Genomic DNA, 16,237 nt, shown 5'->3' with positions numbered 1-16,237 from the left:
GAACCTAAGATGTGTTCCAAACATGGACGCTTGGACGTTGTGATCATGGGAAAAGGTGCCAATGTATCTATTAGTAACGCTATGGACTGTCTTAAAACAAAGCCCACCCCAAAATTGTCCAATGAAATTTTGAATAAGAGATGATAGTTACTTTTTAGATAGATTAAGTTAGAGAAATAGGGTATAAAAACCCCTGGATTTGACTAGAAGGGGTCGCTTTTCTGATTTCTACTGGAGATGCTGCCCGATTCCTGGATGTAAGACTTTAATGCTTTTTGCTTGTTTGCTTTACAGGACTGGAGGATAAGATGAGGGTGTTAGTTAGGGATGTTAGGAGAGAATGAATTTGGAACTATCTGTTCTTTGCTAAACTTTAACTGTTTTCTAAATAAAGCGATTTTCTTGAGGTCTAAATAAAATTATTATTTTGAAATAAAGTTTAAGATTTTACTGAATAAGGAATGTACTAATGCATAAATGTCAGACATAATAAAGTTTTGCTATTAATAAAATTGGGAAAATGGAATTTTAAAAGCTGGTCTTGTGATTTTCCTACGCCTAATTTTCATTCTAGCATATCCATTGCCACTATGGTGGTGTGTCTGAATAAATTAAATGTTTGAATAAAACCATGGTAAAGTGTAATAATCTGCAGGTGTAAATAATAAATAGTTAAATAGGTTTAGACGCTCCACCAAATCTTACAGCATTTCTCCATTGTGATTCACCAAAGCCTTGAAGACAAGTGTAAGTGAACAGGGTAAATGCACAGTGTGATGGGGCCCCACTGATACATGATTTGTGAGTTTTAAGGTTTCAGGGGAATGGTGAGTATTGATTAGAAATGATTTCTGGAGCCGCGCTGTGGCACACCCTCCTGCCCAGTTCGTTGCCACCCACGTGTAAGATAATCACTGAGAGCGGTGGGGTGTGTCTGTCGAGCAATTCTGTAAAGAACCTCCTAAACTGGCTGAGGCAAAGCCCCCCCTCCCATAAAAGGAAATCTTGAAACCTCCCTGTTCCGCCCTCTGTCTAAAATCGCTCGAAAAGAAAACAGGTTTAGCGCGCTTAACGTATGAGTGACCAACCACCCATATCACTTGTATCTCCTTCCTGTGTTCTTGAGTCCGCCGTGATGAGGATGCTTTCTGTTGATGATCCGTTAATAGTTTCCGTCCTGCGTGACAGGCCCGAGAAACTAAAATATAAACAAACAACAGGACAGGAGTCAGCGTACCTTATTCGTTACCTTACAACATGTGCAGCCGCACATAACGTTTATAACAGTTGGAAGAACATCTCCCAATCCTCTTTACACTGTTGGCATGCAGCCCTCTCGCTGTTGCTTCAGTGGCCGCTCCTATTCTGAAAGAATGCTTTCCAAAAGCCTTAGGATTTAAACTAGCTTTGTTAATTGCCATTGCCAACTCTTTGGAACTGGAACCTTGTCAATGGGGTACCGTCTGCATGCATTAACAATGCTCCCTCTGTTGCGCCTACTCGTCGCTCGACAAAGGACTCTACATGGGACACTGGGCAGCAAGGATTAGCCCAAGCCCGGTGAAGTACCAAACTATCTCCCCGGGCCTCCTGGTCTGTTTTTGATTTAAGTATGGTAATCAGCAGCGTATCATCCACTATCTTGGTGTGTTCTAGCCGGAGACCCCCCAGCATGTCCAGCTTGCTGCTAGCCACCAATTCGCTTACCCGTAATGCCCCATAGAAGGCCAACGAAAAGGAGGCTCTGAATAATAGTACCTCCCAAGAGGAGCTACAAGTGTCAGACAAGGCATCCAATAATGCTGCAAGCCGCTCTAAACCTATTGGTAGTTGTTTGCAGGTACTGCCACCCCCTCAGAGCCTTCCGGACTATGAAACTGTTTGTGGGATCTTTTGCCCCTTTTAGCTGTGCAAATAAAGAAATGGCTGCCTTGTGTCTGCTAGCTGTCGCTGCTGAGCGCCCTTCTTTATGCAACATGTCCATGTACTGGGTAAAGTTCCCCTCCTGGTCCCACTTCTCCGCCCAGTCCTGACCCAAAAAGGAGCAATAAGACATAAACGCCCCTTCCTAAGGCGTCCGGGTCCTGGGGGCTAGGCTAGCTGCCACGAGGTTCTGTAGCTGGGAGCACCAATTTGCCCGAGTGTTGTTGGGAAGTGTGCCGGTGTTGCCTCTGCAGCTGGTAGATGCTCCCTGAATACCTGCATCTTAAAGCGAGAGAGTGCGTCAGCTGCGTTATTCAAAACTCCTGGGACATGTTTGGCCCTAAACTGTACATTCAACTTCATGCATATGAGCACAATCTCTTTCAGGAGGCGTAGTATAAACTTACACCGCGCTGCCTGCTGATTGATACATTTAACTACAGTCATGTTATCAGACCAGAAGATCACAGATTGATTACACAAAAATTCAGGCCAAACTGTTAAGGCAACCCAAATTCGAAATAGCTCCAAAAAGCCGATGTTCGCTGTCAAACCACTTTCTTCCCACCAAGCCGGCCACTGTTGTGCCACCCACTTGTTTCCAAGTATGGCATCAAACCCCACACTGCCCGCAGCGTCGGTCCATAGACCTAACTCAGCCGACGTAGTGGGGGGACCGCACCACACTACTCTGCCGTTGAAATCCTCCAGGAATGCCAGCCATATATGCATGTTCTGGCGAACCTCAGCCGACAATCTAGTGCGATGGTGTTTTTCCCGCAGGCCCATCATGGCCTGCGAGATTGAGCGGGAAAAAGGGCGTGCCATGGGTAATACTCTTAGTGCAAAATTCAGCTGACCCACAGTCTGTTGTAGCTGCTGTAGCGTCACTTTCTCTTTTTCTAAACATTGTTGTAGGGCTACTCTGAATTTTTTTTTCTTTGGTTAACCTGAAACAACCTTCCACTGAGTCTAATTCTATGCCTAAAAATTCCAAGGATGAGGCTGGCCCAACCGTTTTTCCAGGCACTAGCGGGACCCCAAAAACCCGCCTGAGCCTGCAAAATTCCTGCAATGCCCACGCACACTCCTGTGAGCCCACTGCGCCCAGAAAAAGAAAGTCATCCAGGTAGTGCATGACATGACGGTGTCCTGTTGTTTGCCTAAAAACCCATTCCAGAAAGGAACTGAACGTTTCAAAGAAGGCACATGAAAGCGAGCAACCCATGGGCATACACATATTCATATAGAATTTGCCTTCAAAAGCAAAACCTAACAGATGCTGATCTAGGAATGCACTGGCAACAGCCGAAAAGCAGATTCAATGTCTGATTTAGCCATCTGGGCCCCTGGGCCCACAGTCCTCAACATATCCACTGCTTGGTCAAAGGACGCATACTTAACGCTACAAATGTCTTCGTCGATAGCGTCATTTAATGATGCACCCCTAGGCGCTGAGAGGTTGTGGACGAGTCTGTACTTGCCCTTTTCTTTCTTTGGGACCACCCCGAGGGGTAAGCAAACAAAATTAGGTACAGGAATGTCCGTAAAGGGACCCGCTACCCTACCCAGGCGCAGGTCCTTCTCGATTTTTGTTGCCACTTCTTCTGGGTTGTGCCTAACTGACAATTGATTCCTACATTCTGATGTCCCGGTATATCCCATCGCTGGGATCCTGAAGCCATGTGAAAAACCTTCCTGCAGCATCCTCGCAGAGGCATGGTCTGGGTACCTGTTCAGCCAAGGAATCATAGCCAGGACGTCAATGGGTGAATGAGCAACCCGCCGGCCTCCCCCCCCGAGACCTATTTCTTTCTTCCCCTGTTTCCGGAGGTGTTACCTTTTGAGCGGCATGGTTTTTCTGGGTGGGATGGGTGGCCACATATGTAACATGTGTGCTTGAACTTACAAGTGCCCGCTGCCCTGGTGCATGTACGTTTGTTAAAATCCCAACACACCCCTTTTCTATCCCCACTGCTTCTGGCCTTACCGTCCGCATCACCACCTTGCGCTGTCCGAAAGGGCTGCTGGGGTTTGGAGGGATAGCCCTTGTTCCAGCTTGGGCCCGCACTCGCTGTTTGCCTGCCTGTAATTTGTCCATACCATGAAATAGAATCAACCCTATCCCAGGATAATGATTGATCAAACTCTCTTGCTTTCCTGAAGGCCATATCATACTCTTTCCACCCATCCCAACCATAGTTGTCACTGAAAGTTGTGATTCTACTTTGGTAACATGCCATTTCCGCCTGCAGATTCGGGGAACCCTCGGCCGTGATCGCCATAAATACAGAAAAGGCTCTAATCCAATTAATCAGTGTCTCCTCTACCCTGAATTTTGCCAATTGAGCCCGCCATTCACTAGGAAACATCCAGTTCTTCTGCGTCCTAGCATACTCCATCTCCCTGTTATCAACTAGCAGTGAAAACATATTAACATATTTGCCTGCCCAAATCAACTCCTTCACAGTCAGTGGATTTTTTCCCGACTTCAGTGACAGCAGGTACATCAATGTGCGCTGCTCACACTGCTCACTTCTAACTAGTGGAGAAGTAACAGCATGATCATGCAGGGTAAGCCTTGTAGGGCAAGGGAAATCTTTTAACCCCTTCAGTGCTGATGACGGAACCGCTCCGTCATCAGCCGCGGTCGCGCTGTGCTGATGACGGAGCGGTTCCGTCATGGCCCGCCCAGCTCGATAGAATGCTCATGCGCGGCGCGAATTCCGCGCCTGCGCTGAGGGTTCTATTGAGCGGGGCGGGCCGTGACGGAACCGCTCCGTCAAGAGCACAGCTCAACAGACGCTGGTGACGGAGCGGTTCCGTCACCAGCATGCGGCCGCCACGCGGCCGCCCCACACCCTTAGCACTGCGGCGGAATAGCCGCCGCAGTGAAGGTGTTAAAGAGAGCTATCTTCTCTCTGGATTTCCCTTCTCTTTTTGAAACTCAAGGGCAGCAACATTGTCGTGGTGTCACATGCAACTAACAACCACTGATAAAGTCAATAGTCCTGACTTGCAGTTATAATGTTACTTGCTGTATCATATATCTAGATGCGCTGACAAAAACAACAAAATACAAGTCGGGCGGCATGCTATGCTAAACACAGATTTTTAGCTTGCGTGTTTTTAAGCCACACCCTTAATTACATTGGCCACGCCACTTTGAGAGACCCTTCAGTTTTTTCATCCTACTTAAAGCCCTGCCTGAACTCTCATCACCCTCACCTCCCTTTACCTTGACTCTCCCCTGAACCTTCAAGTCACTGTAACCTCCCTTTACGACTACCCACCCCTGAAGCTTTAGGTTATCCTCACCTCATTTTACCTCCACCCCCCCACCCCCCCCGATCCTCAAGTTAACCTTACCCCCCTTTACCTCTACTCATTCCTAAACCCTAAATTCATTATTTTTTAAATAGCACAAAAGGGCATTTTGATGTAAATGTACAGGAATTTATATAGCGCAAATCACCGAGCGGTTTCTAAGCGCTTGCTTAGGGAACCCGTCCTGGTATTCCCCTGTGAGATAACCCCGGTAGGGCATCCGCAAGGTGAAAGCCAGGCATCCCACCGCGAGGGGCCGTTGTGGAGATTAAGCAAGCTATTGCCCAGAGTCGCAGAGTGTGAACCCGTGAATCGAGTAGGCACCGGAGCGAGAATTGTCGAGTCCATGGACATTTTAGGACTCAAGACCCCGCCGAGCCGGGAATTGAACCCTGGTCCCGGGCTGACCTCTGCTTCCAGGTCTGCCTCCTCTAACCAGTGAGCCACACTGATCACTTAAGAGGCTTGGAGCCCTTGCATTTCTTACCATTGACAGGCTTCATTGTCACTCTCGCTTCCTCTTTGTGTGTTTGTCCCTACCCTGGAGGATGGCCCAAGTACTACTTCCTTTGTACAGTGTCCTTCCACTGCTCACCACTTTCAGAGGTCCTTATTTTTCCTTTTACTTGCACCCTTTCCTTCCCCCTCATGCACTGTTGCTTGCCCTGCTCCACCCTCCTCCTGCATTGTTGCTTGTCCCATCTTCCCTATCCCTATTGTTGCTTGCCCTTTCCATCTCCAATCCCACCTCTGCCTTGCTTACCTCCTACTGTCCCTCCAGAACCCCCCCAAAGTTATACCAATGGGTGACAACATGCTACAAAGATGTAAATGGCACTGTACACCCTGCTGTTCATCGCCTCTTTGGCGCGGTCGTTGTGCGGGGCCAAAATGGCGAACTTCAGCTTGGAAGTAAGATTATTAAACTATTTTTTGTGCAGGCAGAGAATAATCCCATACTAAGAATGCGGATCACTGCCCCTCACAGTCAGCGCTGGCCATGTCATATTACTTTGTTTTTCTAACTTTCATACTTCAACATGGATAAAAGACATTGATAAAAACCAATAGCTCTTCGATAGGCGAGACCTATCTGCTTAGCCGGTATGCAGACAAAATATCGATATTTAAATATCGATATACAATTATATCGAAGTTTAAATATCGGAGGGACATAATATAGAAGGTAAGTAATATCGATGGATTTAATATCGATATTAGTAATATTGAAGTTTGAAATATCGACGTCAGTAATATTGATGTTAATAATGTCGATGTTACTAATATCGATTTTTTAATTATTTTTGTGTATATTATTATGTATGTATTATGTTTTTAATTTATTTTTATGTAAGTTAATTAAATTTTGTATTTTAGTAATGTAACGGGTTGTGGGTTTATAGGGGAATAGGGTGGGAAGTAATTTAATTATGTTAAATTAATTATTAATTAGTAGGAATTAGAAAATAATTTTAATTAATTGGTAATTAATTTTCTTTAATTGATTAATTGATAAATATGTTCTGTAGCAGGTTGTGGGTTTATAGGGGAATAGGGTGGGAAGTAATTTAATTATGTTAAATTAATTATTAATTTGTAGGAATTATAAATTAATTTTAATTAATTGGTAATTATTTTTAATTAATTGGTAATTAATTTTAATTAATTGATTAATTGATAAATATGTTCTGTAGCGGGTTGTGGGTTTATAGGGGAATAGGGTGGGAAGTAATTTAATTATGTCAAATTTATTATTAATTAGTAGGAATTTCAAATTAATTTTAATGAATTGGTAATTAATTATAATGAATTGGTAATCATTTTTATTAAATTGATTAATTGATAAATATGTTCTGGAGTGGGTTGTGGGTTTATAGGGGAATAGGGTGGGAAGTAATTTAATTGTTAAATTAATTATTAATTAGTAAGAATTATAAATTAATTTGAATTAATTGATAATTGTTTTTAATTAATTGTAATTCATTTTAATTAATTGATTAATTGATAATTATGTTCTGTAGTGGGTTGTGGGTTTATAGGGGAATAGGGTGGGAAGTAATTTAAATGTAATTAAGTAATATTGTTCTTTAATTGTTTTGTTAATTATATAATTGTTAATTAATTATTAATTGGTAATTAAATATTATTATATGATATTTCTGATTAATTTATTTGGTTAAAAATATTTTGTTAATCATGTTTTTAATAATTATGTATTGGTATTTGTAAATGGTTTATATTTATTTATTAGTTAATATTTGTATTATTTAAAAAAAAATACATTTATGTATAAGTTTGTTATTTTTACCCCTACGCTATCCAACACTTTCCCTACTGTTACACTCTCTGGAGTGGGAATAGTAATTGTTACCCCTACGCTATCCAACACTTTCCCTACTGTTGCACTCTCTGGAGTGGGAATAGTAATTTTTACCCCTACGCTATCCAACACTTTCCCTACTATTGCACTCTCTGGAGTTGGAATAGTAATTGTTACCCCTATGCTATCCAACACTTTCCTTACTGTTGCACTCTCTGGAGTGGGAATAGTAATTTTTACCCCTACGCTATCCAACACTTTCCCTACTGTTGCACTCTCTAGAGTGGGAATAGTAATTGTTACCCCTACGCTATCCAACACTTTCCCTACTGTTGCACTCTCTGGAGTGGGAATAGTAATTTTCACCATTACGCTATCCAACACTTTCCCTACTGTTGCACTCTCTGGAGTGGGAATAGTAATTGTTACCCCTACGCCATCCAACACGTTCCCTACTGTTGCACTCTCTGGAGTGGGAATAGTAATTATTACCCCTAGGCTATCCAACACTTTCCCTACTGTTGCAGTCTCTAGAGTGGGAATAGTAATTGTTACCCCTACGCTATCCAACACTTTCCCTACTGTTGCACTCTCTGGAGTGGGAATAGTAATTTTTACCTCTACGCTATCCAACACTTTCCCTACTGTTGCACTCTCTGGAGTGGGAATAGTAATTGTTACCCTTACGCTATCCAACACTTTCCCTACTGTTGCACTCTCGGGAGTGGGAATAGTAATTTTTACCCCTACGCTATCCAACACTTTCCCTACTGTTGCACTCTCTGGAGTGGGAATAGTAATTGTTACCCCTACGCTATCCAACACTTTCCCTACTGTTGCACTCTCTGGAGTGGGAATAGTAATTGTTACCCCTACGCTATCCAACACTTTCCCCACTGTTGCACTCTCTGGAGTGGGAATAGTAATTTTTACCCGTACGCTATCCAAAATGTATTTAATTTTTTTTATTAGTTTTACATTGTTATTAATTGTTATTTATATTATTATTTTAGGTATATAAATTTATTTGTAATTTATTATATTTTCATTTATTTAAAAAGTTATTAAAATAATTATTTTAGAGTTATTAATGAAGTATATACTATGTATTATATCTTTATTATTAATAGTTTTTAATAAATTATTTTAAATATTATAATATATTTGTAACTATGTTTATTACATGTATAAGTATTATTTTGTTAATATTTTAAAAAATGATTAAAATAAAACAATATTTTCTAAAAAACTATATTTTTGACATCGATATATTTTTTCGGTATTTTTGTACTTACCTTGTTAGAGATAGGATCTCGATATTATTGTCATCGATATTTTTGTTGCGATATTTTGGTAGGTAGATATTTTTGTAGTCGATATTTTGTCATAGAATCTGCTTAGCCAATGGTTGTTTCACCAGTGATCACTTGAAAATATCAGCATGTGGTTAAAATTTTGGCCAAGTTACAACCATAATAATAACACAGTATGAATTTGCTTTTGGGTTTCCGGCCTTCCTCCTTGATTTTAATCGAACATGCAAACAAGTAAAATATCCCTATTTTGTAATCAAGCCAATGCAAAGCACCGGAGCTGAAGGCCTGGGCGCTCCTTGTTGGGTTCCGCATATTGAGTGGGTGTGGCTCGGCTGCACGCGCCCAGGGCAGAGACACCCGGATTGAGGGAAGTCAAAGATGTCGCCCATGTCGTCAACGCGTCTGCTCGTCTGCCTCGTCCTGGCAGTTGCCCTCATGCCCCCTGGTGCCCCCGCTAGTCCGGAGTGCGAGCAGATATTGGAGAAACCTGGGGAATTTTACATTCTGGGAATTTTCGGCATCTGTGATGAGGAAGGCGTTAAGTAAGCAATCCGGCGGGCCGCAGCTCTCTTTCTAGCAAAGTCGGGGTCACGTAATGTTAAAAAAGTAAACTTTAAAGAGTCAGTGGTCGAAGTGCAGAAAGAAAAGTATGGGCACTGTGATCCTGAATACAATGGGGCATGTCCAGCAGGTGTGAGGGCGGGGTTAGAGATGGAGCTAAAAGAATTCAGGTAACTACATAAAATAAAATGCACACACCTCAGATGAAGAATAAATTCATCTGTGGGAAATGCATTTTTCTGCCAGGACAGTTTGGTTGGTAAATGAGATCATTTAGGATATCTGTTAGTGAACAGGGTGGTCCCTGATGATTTGAATCCAGGTTGTGTCGTGGGGAAATAGTGACGTGTATTTATAGTGTCAAGAAGGCCAAGGAAGGATCAGGAAGCGAAGTGAAATAAATGCATCATTAGTTTAAAATATGCATTACATACCGTATATGATAGGTTGCAAACAGGCTGTCTCAAAAAGCACAACAATATTTTGTTTACGGTGCGTTCAAAAGTTATGTTTTCAGCAATGCAGTGATTGTGCCTGCTGCAAACGTTTTTGTAGATTTCTTTTAAAAGGACAACATCCAGGTTTCATCAATCAGGTAAGCCTACATTGGCTCCCATGCAGCCTTCAGGTTTGCTGATTAACCCTGGCACACTTTTACATTTCTTTCAGGAGCAGGGACCCTGGAGAGAAGGCGTTCTGCTTTAGCTACCCCTCCCTTGTCTCACTTCACAGTAGAGGAGAGGCCCTTCTTCTCCCCTTTCAACCTGGGGGAACTCGACGGTCGGGGACACTTGTTTTTTTTTTATATAAAAAGTTTGGGCACTGTCTTGGTTTAATTGATAAAGCATAGGGAGGTCGTTCCCACGTTCCCTTGCCCACTTCGACCTCTGGATAGTTAAAAAGTTTGGGCACTGTCTTGGTTTAATTGATAAAGCATAGGGAGGTCGTTCCCACGTTCCCTTGCCCACTTCGACCTCTGGATAGTGTCCATTCACACAACCCACGTCTGCAGCTGTATTACCTAGGAAATAACCGGTGTCATTATTAAGCGACGATGGTTCTCATGTTCTCGACCTCTAAGGATGAAAGGTCATGTTCTATCGCATGCCTTGCAGGGACACATGAATAGCTGTTACAGGCACAATACATTTACAAGATCCTGCAGTTATTTTATCTCCTCTTAATCTTCAATTGAGGGTAGACATCAATGCAGCTCAGTTGTGCAGGGCACCTGCTGCAGAGATATTGACGCATCAGTAATTTACTTTTGAACATTTGAATAGACCAACGCAGGCTTTAAGTAGACCGGGTTCCGCCAAGTCTCAGACTTAACTTTTCTGCCAAATAACACTGATCGATTTCTGAATAATTAGAATAAAAAACATTAGGGTAATCCATGTCCGCCATTCAATTCCTGTGTATGTTTCACATGTTTTATTCAATCTTGCATTTCTTAAGAGTGTCAGCTATTTCCAGGATGTTGGGTTTCTGTATTTTTTAATGTAGTTGTGTATTACTCTGTCATAGTGCATTCTTTGAACTGAGCCGCCTCCATGTGTTTATATTTGGCTAAGATTGAGTGCTCTATAGCGAGGACGAAGGAGAGCGAGTTTCACACAGTGCCTCTGAATGGGCCAAAAGGTGTTCAGAATACATGGTCATTCAATTCCTGGCCTCTCTGCAGAGTGCATAGAAAAAATGGTCACCTATACCAGTTGCAATTGTGATTTTGTGCAAATGTGGATGAAGGAGGTACATAGTTGTCAAAATATTGACGAGGAGGAAGTAAGATGCTGTGCTTATAGCTGAGTTTTAAAAACAAAATGTGTTGAAGGTGGTGAACCAAAACAGATGGAAGGAGGTGCATTTTGAAGAAAGTGAAAAGAGGGTGCTGTGGAGGAAAGAGTTGCGTGATAATCATATGGATGAGATGTGGAGAGAAAAAGGGCATACATGTTTAACATAGAGTGAACATAACTTAAGTGACTGAGAAACTCTGAAACCACTACCCCTTCCCGAGACCTCAATAATGTTTATTTCACAGTCTCACAATTCCAGGACTCAAACATTTTCATTATTATTAATTTACAACAAAATCATTGTTGTTACTCATTTATCTTAAACAGCTAAAAACCATTGACAAAGCCAATTGCTCTAGCTGGTGCTAGGTGTATGCCAGTTGTTGTTTTTTATAGCTTGAAGCCATAACACAGAGTTCAGAAAGGAACTGAAATACGGGACAGGTGGCATACTATGGGAATCTCAGAAATGTAGTTGACATATTTAAGCCACACCCTCAATTACCTAGGCATTTAAAGCACTGGATCAACGCATGTAGCGTTTCATTCTTCGGAGGTCAAAATGATTAGTACCATCAAACAGGTAGTAGAAACATATGGTATTCACTACATCAAAAAGTACAAAGACTGCGATAGCAAGTGTCATAAAATACTATTGCAACAAAAGGGTCATATTTCTGCTGGCAAGTAAATTTGAATTAATCGCAATGCCTGAAGTCTCAGGCTTAAGGGTTTCTTGTATAAAACTCCTTAGAGACTTGACATAAGCATATAACAACAGCTGTCTATTGTGGTCAAGGATAGCGATGCTACAGCAAAAATGTACTCCCCAAAGATGTGCATTTAGTCCCGACGTTGGGTGTTCTCTCGATCTCGAATATGTAGAAATCAGGCCAACTTAAACATTTCAAAACCATATGCATTTTATATCATGTCTGTTGCATCTTTGTTTGAAATATGTTTTCTGTATTCTGGGACCATAACCTTTCTATTTGATAGATGTCATCCTTGATTTTCTGTTCATTTCTGTCACAGAAATATGTTTTTTTTTTTTCATTTTAGTAAAGTTTTATTTTGTTTAAGAGAAAAAAAAAGTACAGCATAATATAACAGTATATGGACAATCAGAACCAATATGAAAGAACAATGAGAAAGAGATGGAGAGGAAAAAAGGTTCAGATAAAGTATGAAAAGGAAAAGAATGAAAGACAGAAAGTAAGAGAAGAAAAGAAAAGAAAAAAAAGAGGGATAGAGAGAGAGAAAGAGGGAGGGTTAGGGAGGGGGATGAGAAGATAAGAAGGTAGAAAAAGGCAGCCAGGTAAGATCGGATTTAATTTTTAAAGTAACAGAAGAAGAAGAAGCAATAGCAATTCTATGCTCATCACATATGAAATTCCACCATGTATGTACAGACACTTTTGAATTATCCTTCCAGCATGACAAAATTACTTTGAAAGCAGTTGCAATGAAAAGATCAAATAATTTAGCATTATATGAATGTAAGTCTAAAACATCAGATAGGGAACCTAAAAAAACATGCAGCGATGAGAATGGTTCAGAAAAATGAAAAATACGCATGCAATAATCCCAAACTGAGCTCCAAAAAACAAGAACAGAGGGGCAATCAAATAAGAGGTGTTTGAGTGTGCCGGGGTGAGAGGAACAGGACCAACAAAGGGGGAAGGAAGAGGGGGAGAATTTTGTTATGCTAACAGGGGTAATAAGAGCTCTGTGGTATAGAAAAAAAAGTGATTGAGTAATTCGAGCTGAAATCGAAGTCTTAAACAATTTACACCATAGGTGATCCCAAACATCAACAGATAACGAGAAAGATAAATCAGTTTCCCAAACATTTTCAGTACTAGTTTTAGGTCTAAGACCAACTTTATCTAATAACAGTTTATAAATTAGAGCAGCTTTGGGGATTTGTTGGGTAAACAAGGGATATAGAGGCGTGGAAGGGGTAAGGGAAGGCAGGAGATCAAAGGTAGGAAGGGTAGATAAATGAGAAAAAATGGCGGAAGTAATAATGTCATATTCTTTGCGAAAATAGACAGGTAAGTCATACATGGTTTGCATTACAGAAAATGAAAGAATGGAGGAATCAGAGAAAAATTGGTATACAAACATAATATCCTTTTCTTTCCAATACTTGAAATAGAAAGATTTACCCTTATACTTAAGATATTTGTTGTACCACACACTAGAAGAGAGAAAAGATTGTAAGGGGGATGAATCTTTCGAGAATACAGTGTGCAGCAGAGTATGTGAGTACTTCAGTACAGGGTGGGTAGTCAAAAAAGAACAATTTGACATAAAAAGAGATTGTTGGAAAGTAAAGTCTTTTAACAAGGACCGTTCCACTTCAATCCATCTGGGTATGGGGGTATCATTGAAATTGAAGGCCAATGAGAAAGCTTGCTTTATTAAAAAGGCAGAGTGGTATGACTGAAAGTCAGGAAAGCGAACTCCACCTTCAGATTTCGGGCGTATAAGTTTATGTAAAGCAATACGAGGTCTTTTATTATTCCACAGAAATTTGGAGCAGATGGAGTTCAGTCGGTTGAAATATAATTTAGGGATTTTCACAGGGAGCATGGAAACAGTATACAAAATATGTGGGGAAATCATCATTTTAATGGTGTCTAATCGACCCCACCATGAAAGGAAAAGGGGAGACCATAATTGAAGGAGTGATTGAATTTTTTGAGTAAGAGAGGTAAAAGTCAATTTAATTGTTTCACCTAAGGCAGAGGAGAACCAAATACCCAAGTATTTGATCTTGGAAGGACACCAGGCAAAATCAGTTGATGCAAACATATATTGATAACAGGAGGAATTTAGGGGTAGAACCTCCGTTTTGGAGAGATTAAGCTTATATCCAGAAACAGATGAGTATAAGCGGACTTCTTCTAAAAATGGGGGAAGGGAAGAAACAGAATTAGCCATGTAAACTAGGACGTCATCGGCATAGGCCGAAATTTTTGTCTCAATCGACGACAATTTGAATCCATTAATTAGGGGGTTGGAACAAATTTTAATGAGGAAGGGTTCAAGGCAAAGAATAAACAGTAAAGGAGAAAGAGGGCAACCTTGTCTCGTTCCTCTTGATAAGGGGAAACATTTTGAGAATTGATTGTTGACAAAAACACTGGCACGGGGAGCTGAGTAAAGGAGTTTAACTAAAGAGAGGGGCCAAAACCAAACCATTGTAAGGATTTAAACATGAAAGTCCAATTAATACGGTCAAAAGCTTTCTCAGCATCCAAGGAGAGGGCAGCTAGGGGGGCTTTAAATCGTTTACTGTGTGAAATAATATTGGCAAAAACACGGGCATTGTCAGCTGCAAGTCTACCTTTCACAAAACCGACTTGATCTGTGCTGATTAACAGAGGAATAAGGGATTCAAGGGGGGCAGCTAAAATTTTGGCAAAAATCTTACAATCGTAATTAATCAGGGAGATAGGGCGAAAGTTTTTACAAAGAGAATGGTCTTTGTCAGGCTTGGGGATTATGATTATAAGGGCATCCAAAAAGGAGCCAGAGGCTTTGGCATTTGCAATAAAGGAGTTGAAGAGTTGTAACAGATGGGGGACAAAAATAGAGTGCATGGTGGAGTAAAATTCGATTGGGAGACCATCTAGGCCAGGGGCTTTCGATTTCTTTAGGGATGTAATTGCCTTTTTGCCAGATTGATTGCACCATACTCCTGAGGCGGAAGCCGGGGGTTTAAAACGCCAAATAACAGACTACTTGTTATTTTATCTTTTTAATGCACTGCACTTTACACTTGCATAACGTTTTTTAAAATTGAATCGCCACCACTGCTTTATTGTGTATTTTGTGTTCTGTGTAAATCCCCTTGGAAACTTCCCCAGAAAACGAATTTGAGCCGCTCTCACTGTACCTTAAAACTTCAAAGGCACGAAGCCATTCTCTAGGCTCACGGTCTCACTTACAATCCCCTCGAGGTCAGGAATCCACGGCCGCCATCTTGAGTTGGGGCCTGGACAGCGCTCTAGTGGCTGGGCGATTTGGGCCCAATCCACTATAAAAGAGCCGATTTACGAAATCCCAGCAGATTGATTGCACCATACTCCTGAGGCGGAAGCCGGGGGTTTAAAACGCCAAATAACAGACTACTTGTTATTTTATCTTTTTAATGCACTGCACTTTACACTTGCATAACGTTTTTTAAAATTGAATCGCCACCACTGCTTTATTGTGTATTTTGTGTTCTGTGTAAATCCCCTTGGAAACTTCCCCAGAAAACGAATTTGAGCCGCTCTCACTGTACCTTAAAACTTCAAAGGCACGAAGCCATTCTCTAGGCTCACGGTCTCACTTACAATCCCCTCGAGGTCAGGAATCCACGGCCGCCATCTTGAGTTGGGGCCTGGACAGCGCTCTAGTGGCTGGGCGATTTGGGCCCAATCCACTATAAAAGAGCCGATTTACGAAATCCCAGCAGATTGATTGCACCATACTCCTGAGGCGGAAGCCGGGGGTTTAAAACGCCAAATAACAGACTACTTGTTATTTTATCTTTTTAATGCACTGCACTTTACACTTGCATAACGTTTTTTAAAATTGAATCGCCACCACTGCTTTATTGTGTATTTTGTGTTCTGTGTAAACCCCCTTGGAAACTTCCCCAGAAAACGAATTTGAGCCGCTCTCACTGTACCTTAAAACTTCAAAGGCACGAAGCCATTCTCTAGGCTCACGGTCTCACTTACAATCCCCTCGAGGTCAGGAATCCACGGCCGCCATCTTGAGTTGGGGCCTGGACAGCGCTCTAGTGGCTGGGCGATTTGGGCCCAATCCACTATAAAAGAGCCGATTTACGAAATCCCAGCAGATTGATTGCACCATACTCCTGAGGCGGAAGCCGGGGGTTTAAAACGCCAAATAACAGACTACTTGTTATTTTATCTTTTTAATGCACTGCACTTTACACTTGCATAACGTTTTTTAAAATTGAATCGCCA

General features: G+C 41.5%; 1 protein-coding gene across 1 annotated transcript in view; it reads left to right on the top strand.

Moving 5' to 3' along the window:
* The first annotated feature begins 9,264 nt into the window (after window positions 1–9,264).
* The window catches only part of LOC144798003 (uncharacterized), a 221,993-nt gene continuing 215,020 nt past the window's right edge, over window positions 9,265–16,237 (top strand). Inside the window, exon 1 of the mRNA XM_078668794.1 lies at window positions 9,265–9,428. Within this exon, the coding sequence (XP_078524920.1) occupies window positions 9,265–9,428 (164 nt within the window). The remainder of the gene's footprint in view (window positions 9,429–16,237) is intronic.

Source organism: Lissotriton helveticus, chromosome 12 (genome assembly GCF_964261635.1).
Source record: "Lissotriton helveticus chromosome 12, aLisHel1.1, whole genome shotgun sequence".
NCBI classification, from domain to species: domain Eukaryota; kingdom Metazoa; phylum Chordata; class Amphibia; order Caudata; family Salamandridae; genus Lissotriton; species Lissotriton helveticus.
The sequence above is the reverse complement of the archived record's forward strand: the minus strand, read 5'-3'. Positions and strand labels throughout refer to the sequence as shown.